Consider the following 19975-nt stretch of genomic DNA (forward strand, 5'->3'; position numbering starts at 1 on the left):
TAGTCATCAGACATGTGTCATTCTTTTCAAAATTTAAACAAAATGAATATTTATATGACAAAATTATTTTTGAAAAAAAAAATACATGGAAAAAATAGAAGTCACCAATATGACAAGGGAAAATATATTATTTTTTATTAGATAATTGTGTAAAATTATTTTATTTTTAAAGAATAAAATAAATTAATTTCTTTTTAATTTTATTTAATAAATTATTTTGATCCATTCGTTAATAATTCAATTTAAATATATATATATATATATATATATATATATATATATATATATATATATATATATATATATATATATATATATATATATATATATATATATATATATATATATATACACACGAGAGAGATTGAGCTTAAGGACACATCTACTTCAATTTTTTATATTTATTACGTGTGGGATTTTGCCTCTTTTTTATATTTATTTCGTGTTTCTTTTCTTTTGCCTAAAATGTATTATAAGCTGAAACTTGCAGTATATATATTAAAGTGAAGAGATAGTATAATACACCTAAAATAAGATGTGGAAGCTGAAGATAGGAGATGGTGGAAAAGATCGAAACATATTCAGCACAAATAATTTTGTAGGGAGACAAACATGGGAGTTTGATCCTGATGCTGGTACTTCCCAAGAGAAAGCTCAAGTTGAAGCTGCTCGCCAACATTTCTATGATAACCGTTTCGAGGTTAAGGCATGCAGTGATCTTCTTTGGCGCTTTCAGGTAACTATCTCTAATCTATACAAAAATGGTGGCTCTATGAATTGGTGAGAGGGAAGACTTCTCAGCCTCTTAGATTCCATTTTTTTTAAATAACAGTGGTTTGGAATTCACTGTATGAATAAGTTAACTGTTACGAGTTTTTATACAACTATCAATTAAATTCACTTAATTATATCTTATGAATAAATTAAAAGAAATGCAAGTAAAAAACAATTTTAGTTATTACTACTAGAGAATCATTCCCTAGTACCGTACCCACGTAGGACCACAAATATCATAGTAGAAGTTTATCAACTCTGACAAAAACATGAGAAGAAATGTTGGTCATTTGGAACAATTCCATTCAAATTGCAATACCTCACTCCACAAAAAATGATAACTACTGAAAATTTATGAAAACACCTCAACGATTTCTAGTTGGATTGTTTTGATTTTTAAGGTTTGTTAAAAATTCAGACTTTAATTGAAATTTTAATCTCTTAACTTAATTATTTATTTTATATTAATTATATAATTAATATATATTTCTTTAAACAAGTTAATCAGCTATATTCTTTAAAGATAAATATTTAAAAGTGAATAATATTATTTGTTGACTATCATATTCTTCGTCTCTTTTCTCTTCATCATCTTTATGATCTTCATAACTCTTCATATTCTTTCTCCAAGCAACACAAGCTCCATTTAATTAAAAATTTATTTCAAATAAAAAAATAACACCTAATTAAAAATTATTAAATATATGAAAATTTACTTTTGTAAAAATTATTTGGAACACAATTTTCTTTTGAAATCTAATAAAAGATACATGCAAAATTTTAAATAATTATTTTATTTTATGATATATTAAATTAATCTATTAATTATTGGGTTTTATTTATTTTTTTAAAAAGTTTATTGATTTAACTCATTCTGTGACTAACATTTCTATTTCAAACTCAAACAACTTTAGTCATATTTCTCACATTTTTATATTGAAAATAGATGGGTTGTCCATTTTTAATAACACGTAATTTAGATTTTTTTTCTTAAAAGTTCTTTAAAAGTTGTTTTTTCCTCTTCATATTTTTCTTGCATCAAAAGTTGGTGACATATTCATTCTAATGTTAATGATGTTTGATTTTTGCTTTTGCTGATGGAATTTTTTTTTGAAGAGTTTGTTAAATTCTTGACCTTTTATAGAAATGAGAAAGAAGAAGGGTTCCAACGCGATTTAAGTTCAAATATCTTCCGAAAATACATATCTAAAATAAGCTAGTTTGAAGATGTATCTCTATAATATTTTAATATTAAATCAAAATTATATGTGTTCGGAGATGAATATCCAAAATCTGATGATATTTTAGTATTTTCACGTGGTGCCTAAATAATATATAAGTTGTATTAAAAAAATTCTCTTAATTTTTGCTCGTATGTGTCCAATATTGCCATTTGCAATTCGAATGAGATCTTTTTTCCTTTTCAGTTGTACAGAGATTCTACGTCATATGATTTTTATGTTTAAAGTGTAAAATTATAATGTAATGGTAAATCTCTTTAATTTTAAAAAAAAATTGATGATAATTTATCAGTAGTATGTTATTTAGAAATGACTATATCACCAATTCTAAATACAAAAAATGATTCACAACAACTTTAAAATATAAAGACCAATTTGATGAATATGGTTAAATTTGAGAAATAAAATTACAATAAAATTTATTTTTTATTATTTTATTTTAATCTATATTTGCACTATTCCACATATTTCAAGTATAATCGATTTCTATCATTTTTAACGATTAACTTTAAATATATATTCTGTATTACATTTTGCCTATAATCTATAACTTAATATTGTTTAAATATTAGTATTACTGTTTATAATTTTTTTGATACTATTTATAATTTAAATACCTAAAAAGTAATTCAAATAAAATTGTATTTAATTGGAATAAATAGGTTTCGATATTGTCTCATTAAATTAGTTTAATTGGTAGTTATGCAAGGACATTAGATGTGGATGTGCCCGAGTTTGAAAAAGCGACATCCAACTTATCCATCTTTAAAAGGATGAATTTCAATCACTAGATTTCTCAACAAAAAGAATAAGTTCCAATATTTATAAGTTGATGAATCCCATAAATTTTATCCTTAAAATAAATTATTTATCTAAACTCATTTCATATTTTACAACTAACATACCTACTCAACTTAAATCATGGTTTCATTTTAAATTCCGACGGATAAAATTTTGGTTTATGACGAATTTGCTTAAATCAATTTGTAGAGTAAATATAATGGGATGGATTGGTTACATATTTATTAGATTAAACTCATAAAAATGGTCCATTTCTTTTTATAAAATTCACATATTTATTTTTTAATTAAAAAAAAACTCTCAAATTTTAAAATAGCCTAAAAAACTATTTTTTATTATTGAAAACAAAGTTATTATTATGTGATAATATTTTTAATATATTAATTTGATCATTATCATATTTTAAAACACAAATTAAATAATATTCAAATTTTTTATATTGCATGTCTTTATATTCTTGTGAATACATAATGTGACCATAAGTTATAAATATGATAATAACTTAACAATATTATGAGCCTTGTTTTTATAATGGATCGACCTTATAATAATAAAAATAAATAAAATAAATATTAGTTGAATTTGATAGCATTCGATTTTCGATATGTCCAAAATAATCATTTGAATCCAACCGAAACAATTCTATACTATTCATATTAAACCGTTGGATCAATACGCCAACCGACCGATCCGTTTATACAAAAAATAGTAATAGATCGGTCGAATTCAATCGATCCGTTTAAATGCGTCCACTGTCCATCCCTAATATCCACTAGTAATGTATTTTTATTTTTTTTCTAAGATACTTTAATTTATAATTTTAGACACTTAACTTTGTTCTATCTTTCTAAGCTTTTTATATTTGACTCAATTTAAGTTACCTTTTGTTTTAATTTGTAAGCAAACAAATAAAAACATACATCTTTGAAACTTACATATTTTTTTAGCTCATTTTATTGTAACTAAAATTGGAAGAATCATCCTCAAAACTTTAAGAAAATAATAAATATCATTTAAAAAAAATTAAATGTGCTATAAAATTTTATTTGATGCGTAAGATTTATCTAAATAAATTATCAATTAATTTGACAAATTTGAATCATATATGTATGTGTCATCAATAAATTAATATGTTATATGTTTGTTTTTCAATACGTAGATTCTGAAAGAAAAGAATTTTAAACAAACAATAGAAAGTGTAAAGATCAAAGATGAAGAGGAGATATCAGAAGAAAATGTTGCAATTACATTAAGAAGAGCTGTTCATCACCTATCAACTCTTCAATCTAATGATGGTCATTGGCCTGCTTTAAACGCAGGTCCTCTATTTTATTTTCCTCCTCTGGTTAGTACATTTACAACTATACTACTTTATTTGTTTCATAATGAATACAACTTCATTAAATAAATCTGTTTTAAAATTAATATCATTTTTATTTTTATTGTAGAATAATTATTATTATTTGTTTTTTTTTCAACTGTATTATCTAGTTAATAATATGTATGCTACTCGTAAGATATTTTATTTCACTTTGAATTTATGATGATGAATCAAAATTATTAATAAAATTAATTTAAGAAAAAAGCCATGAAATTTTATAATATTTTTTAATTTGTGTGTAAAAATTTTAAGTAAATTTTATTGTAAAACCGAGGAGATAATATAATAATGTACATATTTATATTAAGTATTTAAATTCATTCTCAGTGAAAGAACAAGGGGTAACGTGAGAGTAAAAATGAGTTTGAATATCAGAAATACTTGAAACGTCTGTGTGAGAGGATGTGAGTTGTGTGGGTGATCGTTGAATTTAATTAGATGGTTATTGACGCGTTTGGAGGGAGAAATCATCTTCCCTTGGTGGAAGAAGGAACCACATAATTAATGTGCTATTCGTTCGATGTCAATATTGAAACTTTCGATATGAGCTTTGGGAACGGGCATTAATAGTTTTCCCTAAGCCATTCTCTATGATTTGTACGACATGGATATATTGTGTATATCCCTAGGCCGATTGTTGAGAAGAGTAAATGAAAAGTCTTGACGAGATGTCACTTTCGTTGGGAACAGACACATTAAATACCTTTTATATAATGGATAGCATTTTACAGGGAGTTTCTAACACGTGTCCATATACTAGTTAGTAAATATGTCTCTTATATCTTGATAATCATGTACCTCGAACAAGGAGATCCTGACCTTTGATGGCGTGGTTTGAACTATCCAATATAGTGGATCATATGGTCCTCCGCGGTTAGGGGTCATATAAAGAATTCTTGAAGTATTATTTTTCTTCTATTTTGCCATTTGCGAACGATAAAAGCTCTACCTTTTTTGTATCACCAACTTTCCACTTTCCTGCAAGCTCTTTTGTGCTGATTTTTGCTTGGGTTCATATACAATACTTTGTTTGGTGGTACCTACGAAACATATGTATTAAGCTTTATTTAAGGTAATGATCATATTTTCATTTTTTTCCACTTCTATTTTATTTATTAGGGGTTTTAAAGATTAGGTTTCTAAGGTCTCTCATATTCAAACTTTTGTTATTGACATATTTAAACAGAGCGTTGAATCTTTATCCTTGAATGCGTATTGTTTTATTTCTTCAAATTTTCTTTTTCTATATTGATAATATTCCTCATAATGGGCATCCCCCTACCATAATTTGTAAGGAAAAAGGAGACAACTCACCAGCGTGGGTGGACCAGAAGAGATTGGATGTCGCATCGGCTTTTATTTATGAGGGTGATTTGGATCATACTTTTATCGAGGTGGGACCTTTATTCGCGTGTGGGGGTGCTTGTTTTCGACAAAGATAAAAAAGGTATGTAACAAGTATGATAGGTGTGTCATTCCTCTTCACGGGTGTTTGTTTTCTTTGACAGACATTCACCTTCCTTTTAACAATTTCAAGATTAGTGATCTTAACCACTTCATAATCGCGCCATCGTAATTACACTCAGCGAGTTGGGCTTACTTTAAAGTCTTTTAATATTGTTGCAAATATAAGAAAAGTGTGTTGACCTTGATGCTCTTGTTCCATATTTTCATAGCTCAACATAGCTTGGCTACTTCAAGAAAACGTCAATGCATGATATTTCTTCGACAATGTACAATGATGTTTGACATTTACTCAGACAATGTGAAGCATTTCTAAAACCGACTCTTTCTGGTTACTCCCATCCATAAAAAAGATCATGCTAATATATGCTTGATAGATCTTGGGCCGCCTTATCAATGCATGGACATATATCGCTAAGTTCTAGTGTCAAATCCACTTATTTTCATATTTTGGGTCTTATGTTTATAGGGTGGACGATTTGTCTCAAGTAGACATTTTTCTAAATATGCAGTTGGTATCCTTCTTCGAGGATCTGGTTTATGACTTGGGTGTTCTCCTTTGTGAGCGTCAAAAAATAAATTGAAGCGACTCATAGAGATGCGCCTATTGATAGATATCATATTGAAAGAGGCCATAAAGGTTATCTTTGGTGAGTGAGACATGAAATCCACTCCTTCTTGAATATTCTTTTGGTTATTCATTTTGTAACCCGTCTATTGTTGTGCTTTGCAAATAAAATGAAACGTGAGAAAGTAATACAACAAATGAGGACGACTCCTCGGGTTATCCCCCTCCTTAAAGGTGCTACCAAATATCTCTGCCGATGAAGGGATTTCGACATTGGCACCTCTATCATTTTAGTTACTCAAGACATTTCTACTTCAATGCGTGTGGAAATTCAAGATTTATCTAACCGGGTTACAGAGGAAAATATTTTGTGTTCACCATAACCCAATGATGGGGAAAGTTTTTACTTTAGTCCTGAACTTAAAGTGCCTAAAATAGAAGGAATGTTCACTAAATATCCTCGGTTGCTAGCGCGGAAGTTAAGGAGGCATGGTCCCACAAGAGATTCTACATAGATTTCGGTTTAGTTGCCTATACACTTTAGACTTGTCTGGTCCGTGGACGGCTAAGGAGTTTTAGTGTTCAATCTATGAAGAATATTATTTCTATTTTACATTTTTATCTATGATCTTATATACGTGACATGATATTCAAATGTAAAAAATGTATGCATAATTTTTTTGGTAATAAAATTTATAATATTGAATGACTAAAAAAATATTAATTTACGACATAACATTAAAAAAATAAGTACATTTATTTAGATTATAACTCTCAAACACAAATTAAACTATATGTTGATAATAACGTTTAAATCGTGATGAATCATCTAACAAAACAAATACATAAAATAACTTATTATTAAATGTTAATGGTTCAAAATATTTAATAAAATGAATAAACAAATTATTTTTTTAAAATTTGATATAAAAGAAAATATGATAATATATATAACAAAATTAAACAAAATTAAACATAAAAAATATATAAAAAAGCAAAATAAAAAATAAAAAATAATGATTTATATTAAGTACAAAAACTCGAAAATAATTTGAAGGTGAAGAATAATTATAATAAATTGATGGAAGCAATTGATAAAAAATCAAACAGAAAAGAAGCAATACCATTAAAGAAAACAAATTTATGAAATACTAAAATTATGGGCCCGTTTGTTTTGTTTTTTAAAAAAATGGTATTTATAGTGTAATATAGTTTTGTGTAAAAAAATTTATAACTTTTTTTTCATAAAAAAATCAAATAAAAAATTTGTTTGAATAACTATTCTTAAAATGTTATTTTATATATTTTATCATTTTATTTAAAAAGATTTTGGATATTAAAATTTCAAAAAATTACTTAATTTTAAATCTATTTCAAATAGTTTTTCATAAAAATAAATTTTTTAAAAAATTGCGATTTCATCTATGTTTTAATTTTCAATAATATATATTTATATTATACGATGTCAAAATTAGTCATTCAAATTAAAAAAAATACAAATATAATATTTTTAAAACAATTTTATAAAACTCATTTTTGAAAATACAAAAAACAAATCCATATTTTAAAAATTAAAACAAACAAACACTAAATTCAGGATATTTTAACAAATATAAAATTTTAAAATATGAAAACTTATATTCGCTTCCCTGACCTCCAAGTCCATTTTATTAGGAGGAACCCAAAAAAATATTTTTAAAGGCATTTTAATTTCCCTTTCCCTCCTGAAATTTAAATCCAAACATATTTATATTTAATTAGAAAATTTCCCACTCCTCCCATCCCAATTTTATATCTTGCGACGTCGCTTTAGTACAACTGTATTTCGTCGCGTAGCCGGTTCTCGGATTCACGCAGACGGTTGCCGTTAGGGACTATGTATCTCCAAACACCGTTCTATCTCCATGCAACAACCATGGATACGGCCGAATGGGTGAGTGAGTACAGATTCATTTCGTCGCGATGACGTTGACGACAATAGGTTGAACTGCGAAAATGGCTTAGTATAGGTAATAACGTCTCTAATACACTCTCTGTTTGTTTCGCTTCTTCTTCTAACTTCTCTCCATTTCGAGTCCTCAATCTAATATTCTAGGTTATGTTTACTTTCTTTGAGCTTCATACGTGCTACAAAATTGTCTGAGCGTGCATTAGGAATTCGTGTTGTAGCAATTGTTGAAATTAGGAATTGAATCGGTGATATTTTTATTAGTTTTAAATTTATGAAAAATGGATGTAATAAAACTAGTTTGAAGACTTTGGTTGCATTAAAAACACCTGGTTTAGGGATTGTTCTTGGTCTAAAACCATCAATAATAGAAATGAACATAGAGAATCAATGTTTGAAAACGTTATGTTATTGTTTATGAAATTTATTTATAAAATATTCTCAATTTTATAATACGCATGAAATTAAGACTACATTCTGTCAAAATAAAAACAATGCCTTCTACTTGCTTTATATATGCATTTTTATTCTAAATATAAAGTTCAATTCTAATATGCTAATGCACTAATCAAGATTAACTTTTCCACTCACTTGCAGGTCTTTTGTATGTACGTTACAGGACATCTTGATTCAATATTCCCCTATGAGTATCGGAAAGAGATTCTTCGTTACATATATTGTCATCAGGTATTGTTGAGAATTCCACATTCAAATAAGGTATGACTTGAAAATGTGTTTCTATGAATGAGAGACATCCCCTACCTTATACCAAACTGATTTTGTAGCATTTAAACTAGACCTAACCTAAATTAAAAAACGGTATCAGACTTATCCAAAATATGTCTCTGGCCATCCTTTATGGACCACTTGAGCCACATTTAAGATGTCCAAAGTTTGAAAGAGTGTGTTGATCACAATCTCAAATTTGATGAGATATGGTATGAAAATGTGTTTAAAAGCTAGAGATATCTCTCAATTTATACGCTGTGCTAATAAGTTTGAGTTAAGCCTAACCCTAATTTAATCTATACACAAAATCCAATAGTGCTTGGGCATTACATGGTGTATTAGGAAAATCCAAGTCCCACATCAAAAAGAGATTAGGTCTAAAAGTAGTGGCACTCCTTGCATTATAAGCTGATTTTTAAGATTGATTTAATTCCAATATAAAAATGTAAAATGATATAAGAATCTATCCAAGATCTACTAGGTCACCTACTATTGACCATGCTTCAGATGTCAAGTCTAGGCCATGAGCTGGTGTGTTGAGACTCCTACATTAAATAATGACTTGAAAGTATATTTTTAAGTGGGAGACACCTCTCACCTTACAATTTGGTTTTGTAGAGTAGAGTTGAACTCAACCTAAATTCTAAGAGTTATACTTGTTCTATTTCAAGACATATTGACTATTTTGTTAAACATAAGAGAATTACAATCTTTTCACTTTATTATTTTAATTAATTAACTTGGTCGTTTTGCTCAACCACACACAGTTTGAAATATATTCATGCAAAAAAAAAACATTTAATGTTGGCTATGTTGCATTTTCATTTGAAGAATGAAGATGGAGGGTGGGGACTACACGTGGAGGGTCACAGTATCATGTTTTGTACTGTACTCAATTACATATGTATGCGAATACTTGGAGAAGGTCCAAATGGAGGTAAAGAAGATGCTTGTGCTAGAGCAAGAAAATGGATTCATGATCATGGTGGTGTGACACATGTATCTTCATGGGGGAAAATCTGGCTTTCGGTAATGTTTTATCTAATATACAATATATATAATTATGCAAAAAATAGTATACCATATACATATATGCTAATCTGATTGAATATTGAAACAATACAGGTACTTGGTATCTTTGATTGGTGTGCAAGCAACCCAATGCCCCCTGAGTTTTGGATGCTTCCCTCATTTCTTCTCAAGCATCCAGGTTTAGTTAATTAACTTGTGTTTTCACATATGAATGAATATAAATTATTAAATTGAGTGTTTATTCTATCTCATTTTTACCTTATACCAAATACAGCTAAAATGTTGTGTTATTGCCGATTGGTATACATGCCTATGTCTTACTTGTATGGGAAGAGATTTGTGGGTCCAATCACACCACTCATCTTAATGTTGAGAGAAGAACTCCTGACTCAACCATATGAAAAAGTTAACTGGAAAAAAACACGTCACCTATGTGCAAAGGTGAGGGATTTAATCTTTGATTAACCATAATGTGTGTATATACATATCCTCTTTATAATAGAAGCACTGTCATGGGAGATATACATGGCAGTTTTTGGGCTCTCCACGATGGTAAATATTGGCAAATATTGTGGTTTTTTCCGCCATCATCCACTATAACGGCACCACGTAGTGGCTGGTATGACGGGATTTTGGCTCACTTCACTGCATATGCCATGGACAACACTGAGTGGCAACGATAATTGTCCATTTCATATATTACTTGCTAGAAGATCTCTTGTGTAATTTGGTTTAAGTATATCTTGTACTCTTGTTGTTACAAATAATTTGTTTTCTATGAAAAAAATGCAGGAAGATCTTTACTATCCCCATCCTTTGATACAAGATCTAATATGGGATAGTTTATACATTTTCGTGGAGCCACTTTTGACTCATTGGCCTTTTAACAAGCTGCTTAGAGAAAAAGCTCTCCAAACAGTAATGAAACATATCCATTATGAAGATGAAAATAGTCGATACATAACTATTGGGTGTGTGGAAAAGGTAGTTATCATAATGATAAAAAGTTCTATATAATAGGGAATTAAGTCATTTAAATTGATGAACAAAAAAATTCCTTTTAGGTTTTGTGCATACTAGCTTGTTGGGTGGAAGATCCAAATGGAGATGCATTCAAGAAGCATCTTGCTAGGCTCCCAGATTATTTATGGGTTTCAGAAGATGGAATGACCTTGCATGTATAAACTACATTACCTTATTTTAATGCAAGTCAATTACTAGAATATTATCACTATTATTCCATCATCACATATAAATGCACATAATTTTATAATGCAGAGTTTTGGTAGCCAAACATGGGATGCTAGTTTGATCATTCAAGCTTTGCTTGCCACTAACCTAATTGAGGATGTTGGTCCAATACTTACAAAAGCACATGAATTCATCAAGAAGTCTCAGGTGTGCCCTTAAATTCAGTTATAAGAACATTATATTTACTAAATTTTAACAATACTCTTATATTTATCATCTATTAACCCGTGTACTCTATCTTTATTAAGATGAGTATAAAATAACTGATAATATAAAGTATAGTTGGCATAAAAATAGTTAATATAAACTTAAAAATTAAAAACATGTACAAATATACCTCTATCAGTATTTAATATTCCTTATCATGTGCACACTCTTTTACATTATAAAACTTGTATTAGCTCTAACTTGTACAAATATATTATTTTTAACTATATATGACAAATTTGTCATCAAGTGCGAAGTTAGTGTTCATTAAACAATTGGACAATATGTATGCTACTATTTAATTTATAGGTTAGGGACAACCCTTCAGGAGACTTTAAGAGCATGTATCGTCATATCTCTAAAGGGTCATGGACCTTCTCTGATAAAGATCATGGATGGCAAGTTTCTGATTGCACAGCAGAAAGTTTAAAGGTAAACTAACAATATAAGAGTGTGTTGTCTACTTTTACAATCACAAACAAAATACACATATTTGTTAATTTATTTTGCGCTTGTTTTAGTGTTGTCTGCTTTTGTCTATGTTGCCTCCGGAGATTGTGGGGGAAAAGATGGAACCTGAAATGTTATATGATTCGGTCAATATTCTATTATCACTTCAGGCAAGTACTCTACTATCTTTCCATTCTTTTGTATGTTTTTTTTAATTTTAATTTTAAAACTTAGTACTACTTAACTATTGAATATAAAGAGAGAAATAAGTGAAATGCGATAATAAATTAATGGTATCATAGGAAAGCATAAGTAATTTAATAAAAAAACATCAAATTTATTGATATACTTGGTGTATGTAAATAACTTTAAAATGATTTATTAGTTCCCTTTTGTAACATACAAAAAGACACATTAGGGGCCACATAAACCATACTTGTTATGTGCTATGAGTGGTTGCAACTTGCAACAGAGAAATTGTGAATAACAACAACCCTGTGAATTTGCATAAAAAGTGGAAGAATGGTCAATGGCTATGCGGTGAAGCTTAAAAGAACGGCGATGAACAGAACTGTTGCGAATGACCAACTGTTGATGCAAAACAGAGGCAAAGCTCAAATAAACAAAGGTGACCGACAATCAGACGATTGTGAAGATGACGAGGGAAAAGGCAACAATGTAATAGAGGTTTTGTAACTTTAGTCTTAGAATGACTTGTGGTAACGAGATTTTTTTTTTCATTTGATTTACATTTTATTTAAAAATCATTTAGACTCAAAAGTGATGTTAGGTATAGTTTCTAAATCAGTTGGTAGACCAGCCAATTACAATAAAGACTCTATGACTATAAGTTAGCTCGAACGTCTAGTTTATTTATGATCTCCACATTCTACATAGACTATGTGTACTACCAATGTAGAAAAAAGACTTTCTAAATTGGTTTTATAGACGACAAATTTTATGAATTTGTATTTATTTTTAGAAATGACATTTCTATCGTTTTTTAATATTAAATCAACAAAAAGTCAGAGGTTTCCCTTAGAGCACTTTGATCATTAATGTTCAGTATTCTTATGAAACATGATTTACTTTTGATGCGTTGTTGTTACAGGGTAAAAAAGGTGGTTTACCAGCTTGGGAGCCATCAGAAGCTGTAGAATGGTTGGAAGTAAGTATTATGATATTTATCTATAAACAAATAATTAGAATATTTGTTAAACCTCTTACATTAACTGTTCTCTTCAGTGTATACACATACTAAGTTATTAATTATATTTGTTATTAATTTCCAGCTATTCAATCCAATAGAATTTCTTGAGGAAATTGTAGTTGAGCGTGAATATGTTGAATGCACTTCATCAGCAATTCAAGCTTTAGTTTTGTTTAAAAAACTATATCCAGAACACAGAAAGAAAGAGGTTGAAAATTTCATTGCAAATGCAGTTCGATTTCTCGAATATAAACAAACAAGTGATGGTTCATGGTATGGAAATTGGGGAATTTGCTTCACTTATGGTTCTTGGTTTGCACTTAACGGTCTAGTGGCTGCTGGCAAGACTTATGATAATTGTGCAGCCATTCGCAAAGGTGTTGAATTTTTGCTTACAACACAAAGAGAGGATGGTGGGTGGGGGGAGAGCCATCTTTCTAGCTCAAAAAAGGTTCGTCGAATTATCATAGCCTACTAATTAATTAACTCAGTTATTGCATGGATTCAAAATGAACCAAACTAATAATATTTAGAAAATATTTTACAAAAATATTTTACAAATTTGGCACAAGTGATAGATATTTGAATTCTTAATCATTTGGTCGGTATTCGACTTAATATTGACTATTGTGTGTGTAAGAAGTATTCATCGAGAAGTCAATGCCTTTAATAGATCTCATTTATCTATATAAATTAATTTCTGCAATTACGCGTCTATCTTACTTTATAAAAAATATTCAAAAGATATATATATATATATATATATATATATATATATATATATATATATATATATATATATATATATATATATATATATATATAAATTATGATATTATGATATGTCATTAAATTAAAATAACGCAGATATATGTACCTCTTGAAAGAAGTCAATCAAATATTGTGCAGACATCATGGGCTATTATGGGTTTAATTCATGCTGGTCAGGTATCTTCACTTTTATTGTAAATTAATATTCAAAATGCTTAGTTACTACTCTAACTACTAATGAATATCAAAATATGACTATTTTGTGTGTAAGTACAGATGGAGAGAGACCCTACTCCTCTTCATCGTGCTGTAAAGTTGATCATCAATTTCCAACAAGAAGAGGGTGATTGGCCCCAACAGGTTCATCTCAATTGTTTGGTTTTGATATTATGGCTTTTACATATATATGCTTAACTCACAATTAGGAAAAATTAGCTGTGCGTTTTTTAAAATCGAAAGTTGTGTTTAATTAGTGCGATGAAGTGAGTTAGAATTGAAAAATACGACACAATAAGATGAATTTTAATGTTATGACTCTTGTATATTTATGCTTATCTCACAATTAGGAAAGATTAGTTGTGCGTTTTAAAAAATAGAAAGTTGTGTTTAATTAGGGCGATGAAGTGAGTCAGAATTGAAAAATACGACACAATAAGATTAATATACAAGGATCATATATTCCGTTAAAAAACTTATATTACTAATAAGAGTACAATAAAGCTCTATTCAAAACAAATCCATATTAAAACTATACTTTTTTATAACTATACTTTCTTTATAAGAGACAACAACTCACTTTATATAAAATAAGGTAGTAGTATTAAATAAGCAGTTTTCAAGTTTCAATAGATTTGTGAATTGTTCATCCTAATACTCAATTTGTAAACTTACAAGTGGAAAGAAAAACAATATTTAATATTTTTGAGTACATTTAAATTATATAATGAATTCCGAGTTAGTGAAACGGTCATAGGAGAATTAACGAGATCAATCAAAATAAAGAAAATTTAGAATATTAAACAATATTTTTTTAATTATTATTTTAGATTAATATCAATAAATTCAAAATTACGATACTATTATTTCATCTACTTTGTTAAATTCTATTATAAAATTTATATACAAATTTAATATATCTTTCATTTTTCATATATTTTTTTGCATGTTTTTATTAATATATTTATTTTTATAGAATAAAAATTAATTTAATAATATCATATAGTAAAATAAAGAAATCATCAATTTCTTAATTAAAAATGTTATTTTATATTTAAAAGATAGTGTAACAATTAATTTATCAAAACACTAAAATTAACTTACTAGTCATTTAGCAATATGCAATAAATTATCAACTTAGCTCTCAATTTATCAGCCTTACAGGAGAAAGTTTTTTTGAGTCTCCTATTTTTGCTCCTAAAAAAAACTTAGTAGACCATGTCAGTTTGTTACCTTGGTAGTCCTACTTGCAAAATCTAAATTTTCTTTGGGCATAAACTTGCAAAAGCTAATTGGCTGCTAAATTTATAAAAGTTACTCCTAAGCTAATTACTTGAAGTTGCCCACTAAGAACTTGCTTATTTAATTTTAAAAAAATGATTTTTATAGTATAATATAATTCTGTATAAAAAAAAATTTATAAAAAAACTTTTCATAAAAACATTAAATATAAATTTAGTTTGAATAATTATTTTTAAAATGTTATTTTAAATATTTAATCATTTTATTGAAACTTATTTTGATATTAAAATTTTAAAAAATCACTTAATTTTTAAAGTTATTATAGTTTTTCATAAAAATCATTTTTAAGGTACATTTTTAAATAAAAAATTATGATTTCGACTATTTTTTTATCTTCAATAAAATTTATTTATGTTATCAAATTTCAAAATTAATCTTTTAATTAAAAAAAAATATATAAAAAAACTTACAATATTTTGGATATAAAATCTATTTTTAAAAATATAAACAAAAATTCTATTTTTAAAAATCTTAAACAAACTGGCCCTAAATAAATTATTGATTAACAAAAGATGTTTTCATAGCATAAATTGTGATTGTACTAATCAGTTGCTAATTAAGTTTTTATTCATGTCATGGCAGGAACTTACAGGAGTATTCATGAAAAATTGTATGTTACAATATGCAATGTATAGAGATATTTTCCCAACATGGGCTCTAGCTGAATATCGTAGACGGATTCTGTTGGCTTCACCAGCAGTTGCAATTTAAAATGAAACATTTATGCAATTATGTGTGTATCTTACTTTATAAAAGATATTTGAAAGATATATATATATATATACACAAATTAGTCTCGGTATAAGATAACACAAGATTGGTGAATAAATGGTGGAGAAATTTTAGATGTGGAGAGTGAAAGAGGAGAATTGAGAGAGATAATTGAGGGTGATATATTGTTATTGCATTCACTTGCATGAGTATGCATCCATAACACTTATATATATGAGTGTGCATCAAGTAAAATAATAGAAATTACAAAATACCGGGCTTGTAACTGATTAACCAAAGTAGTTAACCGGTTACTTGTGACACTGAATAATATTGAAAATTAAATTAGCTTAAGTAGTAACCGGTTAACCAAAATTATTAATCGGTTACACTTACAAAATCACAACATTTATGCTATTAGAAAGAATCTCAGGCCTTGCTGTAATAGGTTACCTATTCGCGTTAATCGGTTACAACACTTGATTTACTTGAAAATATCAGCACACCACCTTAATTCAAGTGATGCAAGTCTATCATGTTCATGTTCATCTTTAACCTTTTGAATACATCATTTTTTTCTCTCTTAGTCAACAAATTAACAACTTGGTCCTCACTTTTGCAATATTCCAATCATAAACTTCCTCCACTAACAAGTTTCCTCAAATAGTGAAATCTCATCTCAATATGCTTGCTCCTACCATGTGCAATTGTGCTTAGAAGGATTAATCGTGGGAACATTGTCAACTAAGAGTGTGACAACCTCACCCTCATTGTTTCCCATCTCCTCCAATAGATTCATAAGCCACACAACTTGGCACACACATAACGAAACAATAATGTATTCGGTCTCACAAAAAGAGAGTGCAGCTATCGGTTCCTTCTTCAAACACCAAGAGATTGATGTCGCACCGAACATAAAGATGTATCAATTAGAATCAATAAAATTGAGCAAATTGCATTTTTTCCCCGTATCCACTGCGAGAAAGAGAATTCCACAGCCAATAGAGCATTTGACATAACATATGATTCTCTTGATTGTTGCCAAGTGAGACACCTTTGGTCTCCCCATTAATCTACTCACAATACCCACACTAAACACTAAGTCTGATTGCGTATTACACAAGTAACACAAGGATCCAATTAACCTCCTATATTGAGTTGCATCAACATCTTGCTGATCCTCATTCTTAGACAACTGTAGCCTTGGTTCAACTGGAGAAATGACAGCATTAAAATGTCCCATTTCAAACTTCTTCAATATCTAAAGAGCATACTTTCTTTGGTGCATGAGCAATCTTCTTTTGGACTTATGAAACTCAATGCCAAAGAAGTATGTCATTAGGCCAAGGTCGGTCATCTCAAATTCTTCCATAAGTTTATTCTTAAACTTTGAAATACACTTCTCGTAGCTGCCCGTGATCAATAAGTCGTCTACACATAGGCAAAGGATAAATACTCCTTTACTCGTATCCATCTTCACATACACTCCATGCTCAAACACACACTTCTTGAAGCCAACATCCTTTAGAAAACCATCAATTCTTTTATTCCAAGCTCTTGGAGCTTGCTTCAAACCATATAGTGCTTTCTTCAACTTGTAGAACTTCAACTCTTGGTCTTTCACAACAAAACCAGGGGTTGTCCTACATATATCTCCTCTTTAAGCGGTCCGTTAAAAAATGCGGACTTGACATCCATTTGGTAGATGAGCCAATTGTGGTTATTTGCAATACCAACAACAAGTCTAATGTTTTCAATCCTAGCAACCGGTGCAAAAACCTCTTCAAACTTTATGCCTTCTCTTTGCAAAAATCCCTTGACCACCAATCGAGCTTTATGCTTGATTATCTCACCGTTAAGATTGGCCTTCACTTTGAACATCTACTTCACACCAGTTGCCTTCTTTCTTTTTGGTAGATAAACTAACTCCCAAATATTGTTCTTCTTAATGAATTCCAACTCCTCCTTTATAACACATATTCACTTTGGATCATTCAAGGCCTCTTCCGTATTAACAGATTCAGATTCGGCCATAAATGCAAAATTAACGAAATCACCATCATCATTGACTTCGTTGTCTCAGAACAACTCACATTCTTGGAGTCTATGAGGCATACCCCTTTTCCCTGTTGACCTTCTAACATTTTCTTCATTTCGGGCTTCGACGTCATGCTGTTCTGGTCTTCCACTTTCCTCAGAATTGGAAATTTCAAACATGTAACCAATTACAACTTTCTGGTAACTGATTACAGTCTACATGTAACCGGTTAACGTATGCTGGTAATAGGTTACACCCTGCTGAATTTTCTTCAATTCATTGATTACGACGTCGACTGATCACGATCCTCCTGTTTACAACGTCAAATAGTTTGTGACCACCGGTAGAGTGATATCCAACAAGTATCATCACTTCTCCCTTGTCATCCAACTTCTTTCTAAGTTGACCCGAGACATGTCGGTATGCAACGGAACTAAAGACTCTCAAACGGTTCAGATTCGGTTTGAATCCCGACCACGCTTCCTCTGGTGTTACATTATCAAGCTTCTTTGTAGGGTACCTATTCAACAAATAGGCAGTTGTGGATACCGCTTCTCTCCATAACTCATTCGACAAGCTTTTTCCCTTTAACATGCTTCTTACCATGTTCATTCTTGATCAATTCTTCCTTTCGGCCACACCGTTTTGATGTGGTGTATAGGGTGGTACTACCTCATGTACAATCCCTTCTTGATCACAAAACTTCCTAAAGTCATTTGAGACATATTCGCCTCCACCATCCATTTTGAGTACTTTGAGTTTTGGACACTTTTCCTCCCAACATGGACTTGAACTTCTTAAACACTTCAAATACCTCATCCTTTCTCTTGATTAGGTATGTCCATATCTTTCTACTACGATCTCCGATAAATGTGACAAAATACCTATTACCACCAATGAAATCTACTTGCATCGGCTCACACACATCCGAATACACCACCTCAAGGTGATTCTTGGTCCTACGGTCTGCATCCTTCCTGAATTTTCCCTTATGTTGCTTCACTTGCACACATTCTTCACAAATTCCAGTCGATATATTGATTGATGGCAATCTCGTTACCATTATGTGAAGGAGAAGAGCGATCCATAACGCAACGGAATTTAAAATTTCTCCTTTAGTGATCCTTACAAATGGGCATGATCAGTGATAGAATCATTACCTCTTGTGGCGATTGTAACCTTTGATGCAGATCTACGGAGCGATCACGAATGTTGAACGATGACAACGCCTCTACTCAGTCCACACGAACGGATTCCTTCAATCTCAATGCTAGCTACTACGAATGAAGGCTTTGAGTGTGTGTGTGTGTGTGTGTGTGTGTGTGTGTGTGTGTGTGAGAGAGAGAGAGAGAGAGAGAGAGAGAGAGAGAGAGAGAAACGAAATTGCAACTGCACAAATGCTTCTGCACAAGGGTTCTATTTATAGAACCACTTGTGTGAGCTATAAGCTAAAAAGTCCACTTAAGTGTATGTGACCCATATCTTATAATATGCCAAAATCACTTAAGCGCGTGGTACCTTACCATATTTCGTATTCTACTTAAGTACACCGTACCTTTCGATGTTCTACAATTCACTTAAGTGCATCGCACCTTACGGTATTCCTTAGTTACTCTATCTCTCATCAATCTGTCCTTTTATGTGTGACCCTGTAGGTTTTCGCGGCATTGAGAATTATATTAAATCACGTATTTAACATAATAAACAATGAGCGGTATCTAGTAACACATCACTGCTACCGAAGACACGAAAATGTCATGTGATCTGACAAATCCTTCTGTGATAATACTTATGTGTACAATTACCCTTTTGCCCTTATGTCTATATTGAACACAAGGCATAAACCGTGTCATCCTTGTCCAGTTCAATATTGGGCCCATG

General features: G+C 29.9%; 2 protein-coding genes across 7 annotated transcripts in view; both read left to right on the top strand.

Moving 5' to 3' along the window:
• Positions 1-447: 447 nt before the first annotated feature.
• Positions 448-16328, top strand: LOC127076375 (mixed-amyrin synthase). 6 transcript variants are annotated; one of them, XM_051018004.1, is made up of 16 exons: positions 448-736; positions 3976-4161; positions 8775-8864; positions 9738-9935; positions 10032-10116; positions 10213-10379; positions 10731-10922; positions 11003-11116; positions 11217-11336; positions 11706-11828; positions 11918-12016; positions 12958-13014; positions 13139-13507; positions 13966-14004; positions 14104-14187; positions 15928-16328. In XM_051018004.1, exons 1-16 carry the CDS (start codon positions 536-538, stop codon positions 16054-16056), a joined length of 2253 nt encoding a protein of 750 aa, XP_050873961.1. In that variant the 5' UTR covers positions 448-535; the 3' UTR covers positions 16057-16328. The 6 variants fall into 6 exon arrangements, with proteins under 6 accessions (XP_050873961.1, XP_050873963.1, XP_050873962.1 ...); XM_051018006.1 differs by having other exon boundaries at positions 450-736; positions 13966-13999; XM_051018005.1 differs by having other exon boundaries at positions 451-736; positions 13924-13999.
• LOC127076377 (mixed-amyrin synthase-like) overlaps positions 8219-19975 on the top strand; it is a 77908-nt gene continuing 66151 nt past the window's right edge. The window contains exon 1 of the mRNA XM_051018013.1: positions 8219-8238. The gene's annotated coding sequence lies outside the window, so the exon portion shown is untranslated. The remainder of the gene's footprint in view (positions 8239-19975) is intronic.

The sequence above is a fragment of the Lathyrus oleraceus genome, chromosome 4 (assembly GCF_024323335.1).
Source record: "Lathyrus oleraceus cultivar Zhongwan6 chromosome 4, CAAS_Psat_ZW6_1.0, whole genome shotgun sequence".
Taxonomy (NCBI): domain Eukaryota; kingdom Viridiplantae; phylum Streptophyta; class Magnoliopsida; order Fabales; family Fabaceae; genus Lathyrus; species Lathyrus oleraceus.

Coding starts and splice junctions, on each gene's coding strand:
- LOC127076375 (NM_001426850.1), top strand. CDS start 536: ATGTGGAAGCTGAAGATAGGAGATGGTGGAAAAGATCGAAACATATTC. Junction 10,117..10,212: donor ATTTCTTCTCAAGCATCCAG/GTTTAGTTAATT, acceptor TACCAAATACAG/CTAAAATGTTGTGTTATTGC. Junction 12,017..12,957: donor ATATTCTATTATCACTTCAG/GCAAGTACTCTA, acceptor TTGTTGTTACAG/GGTAAAAAAGGTGGTTTACC.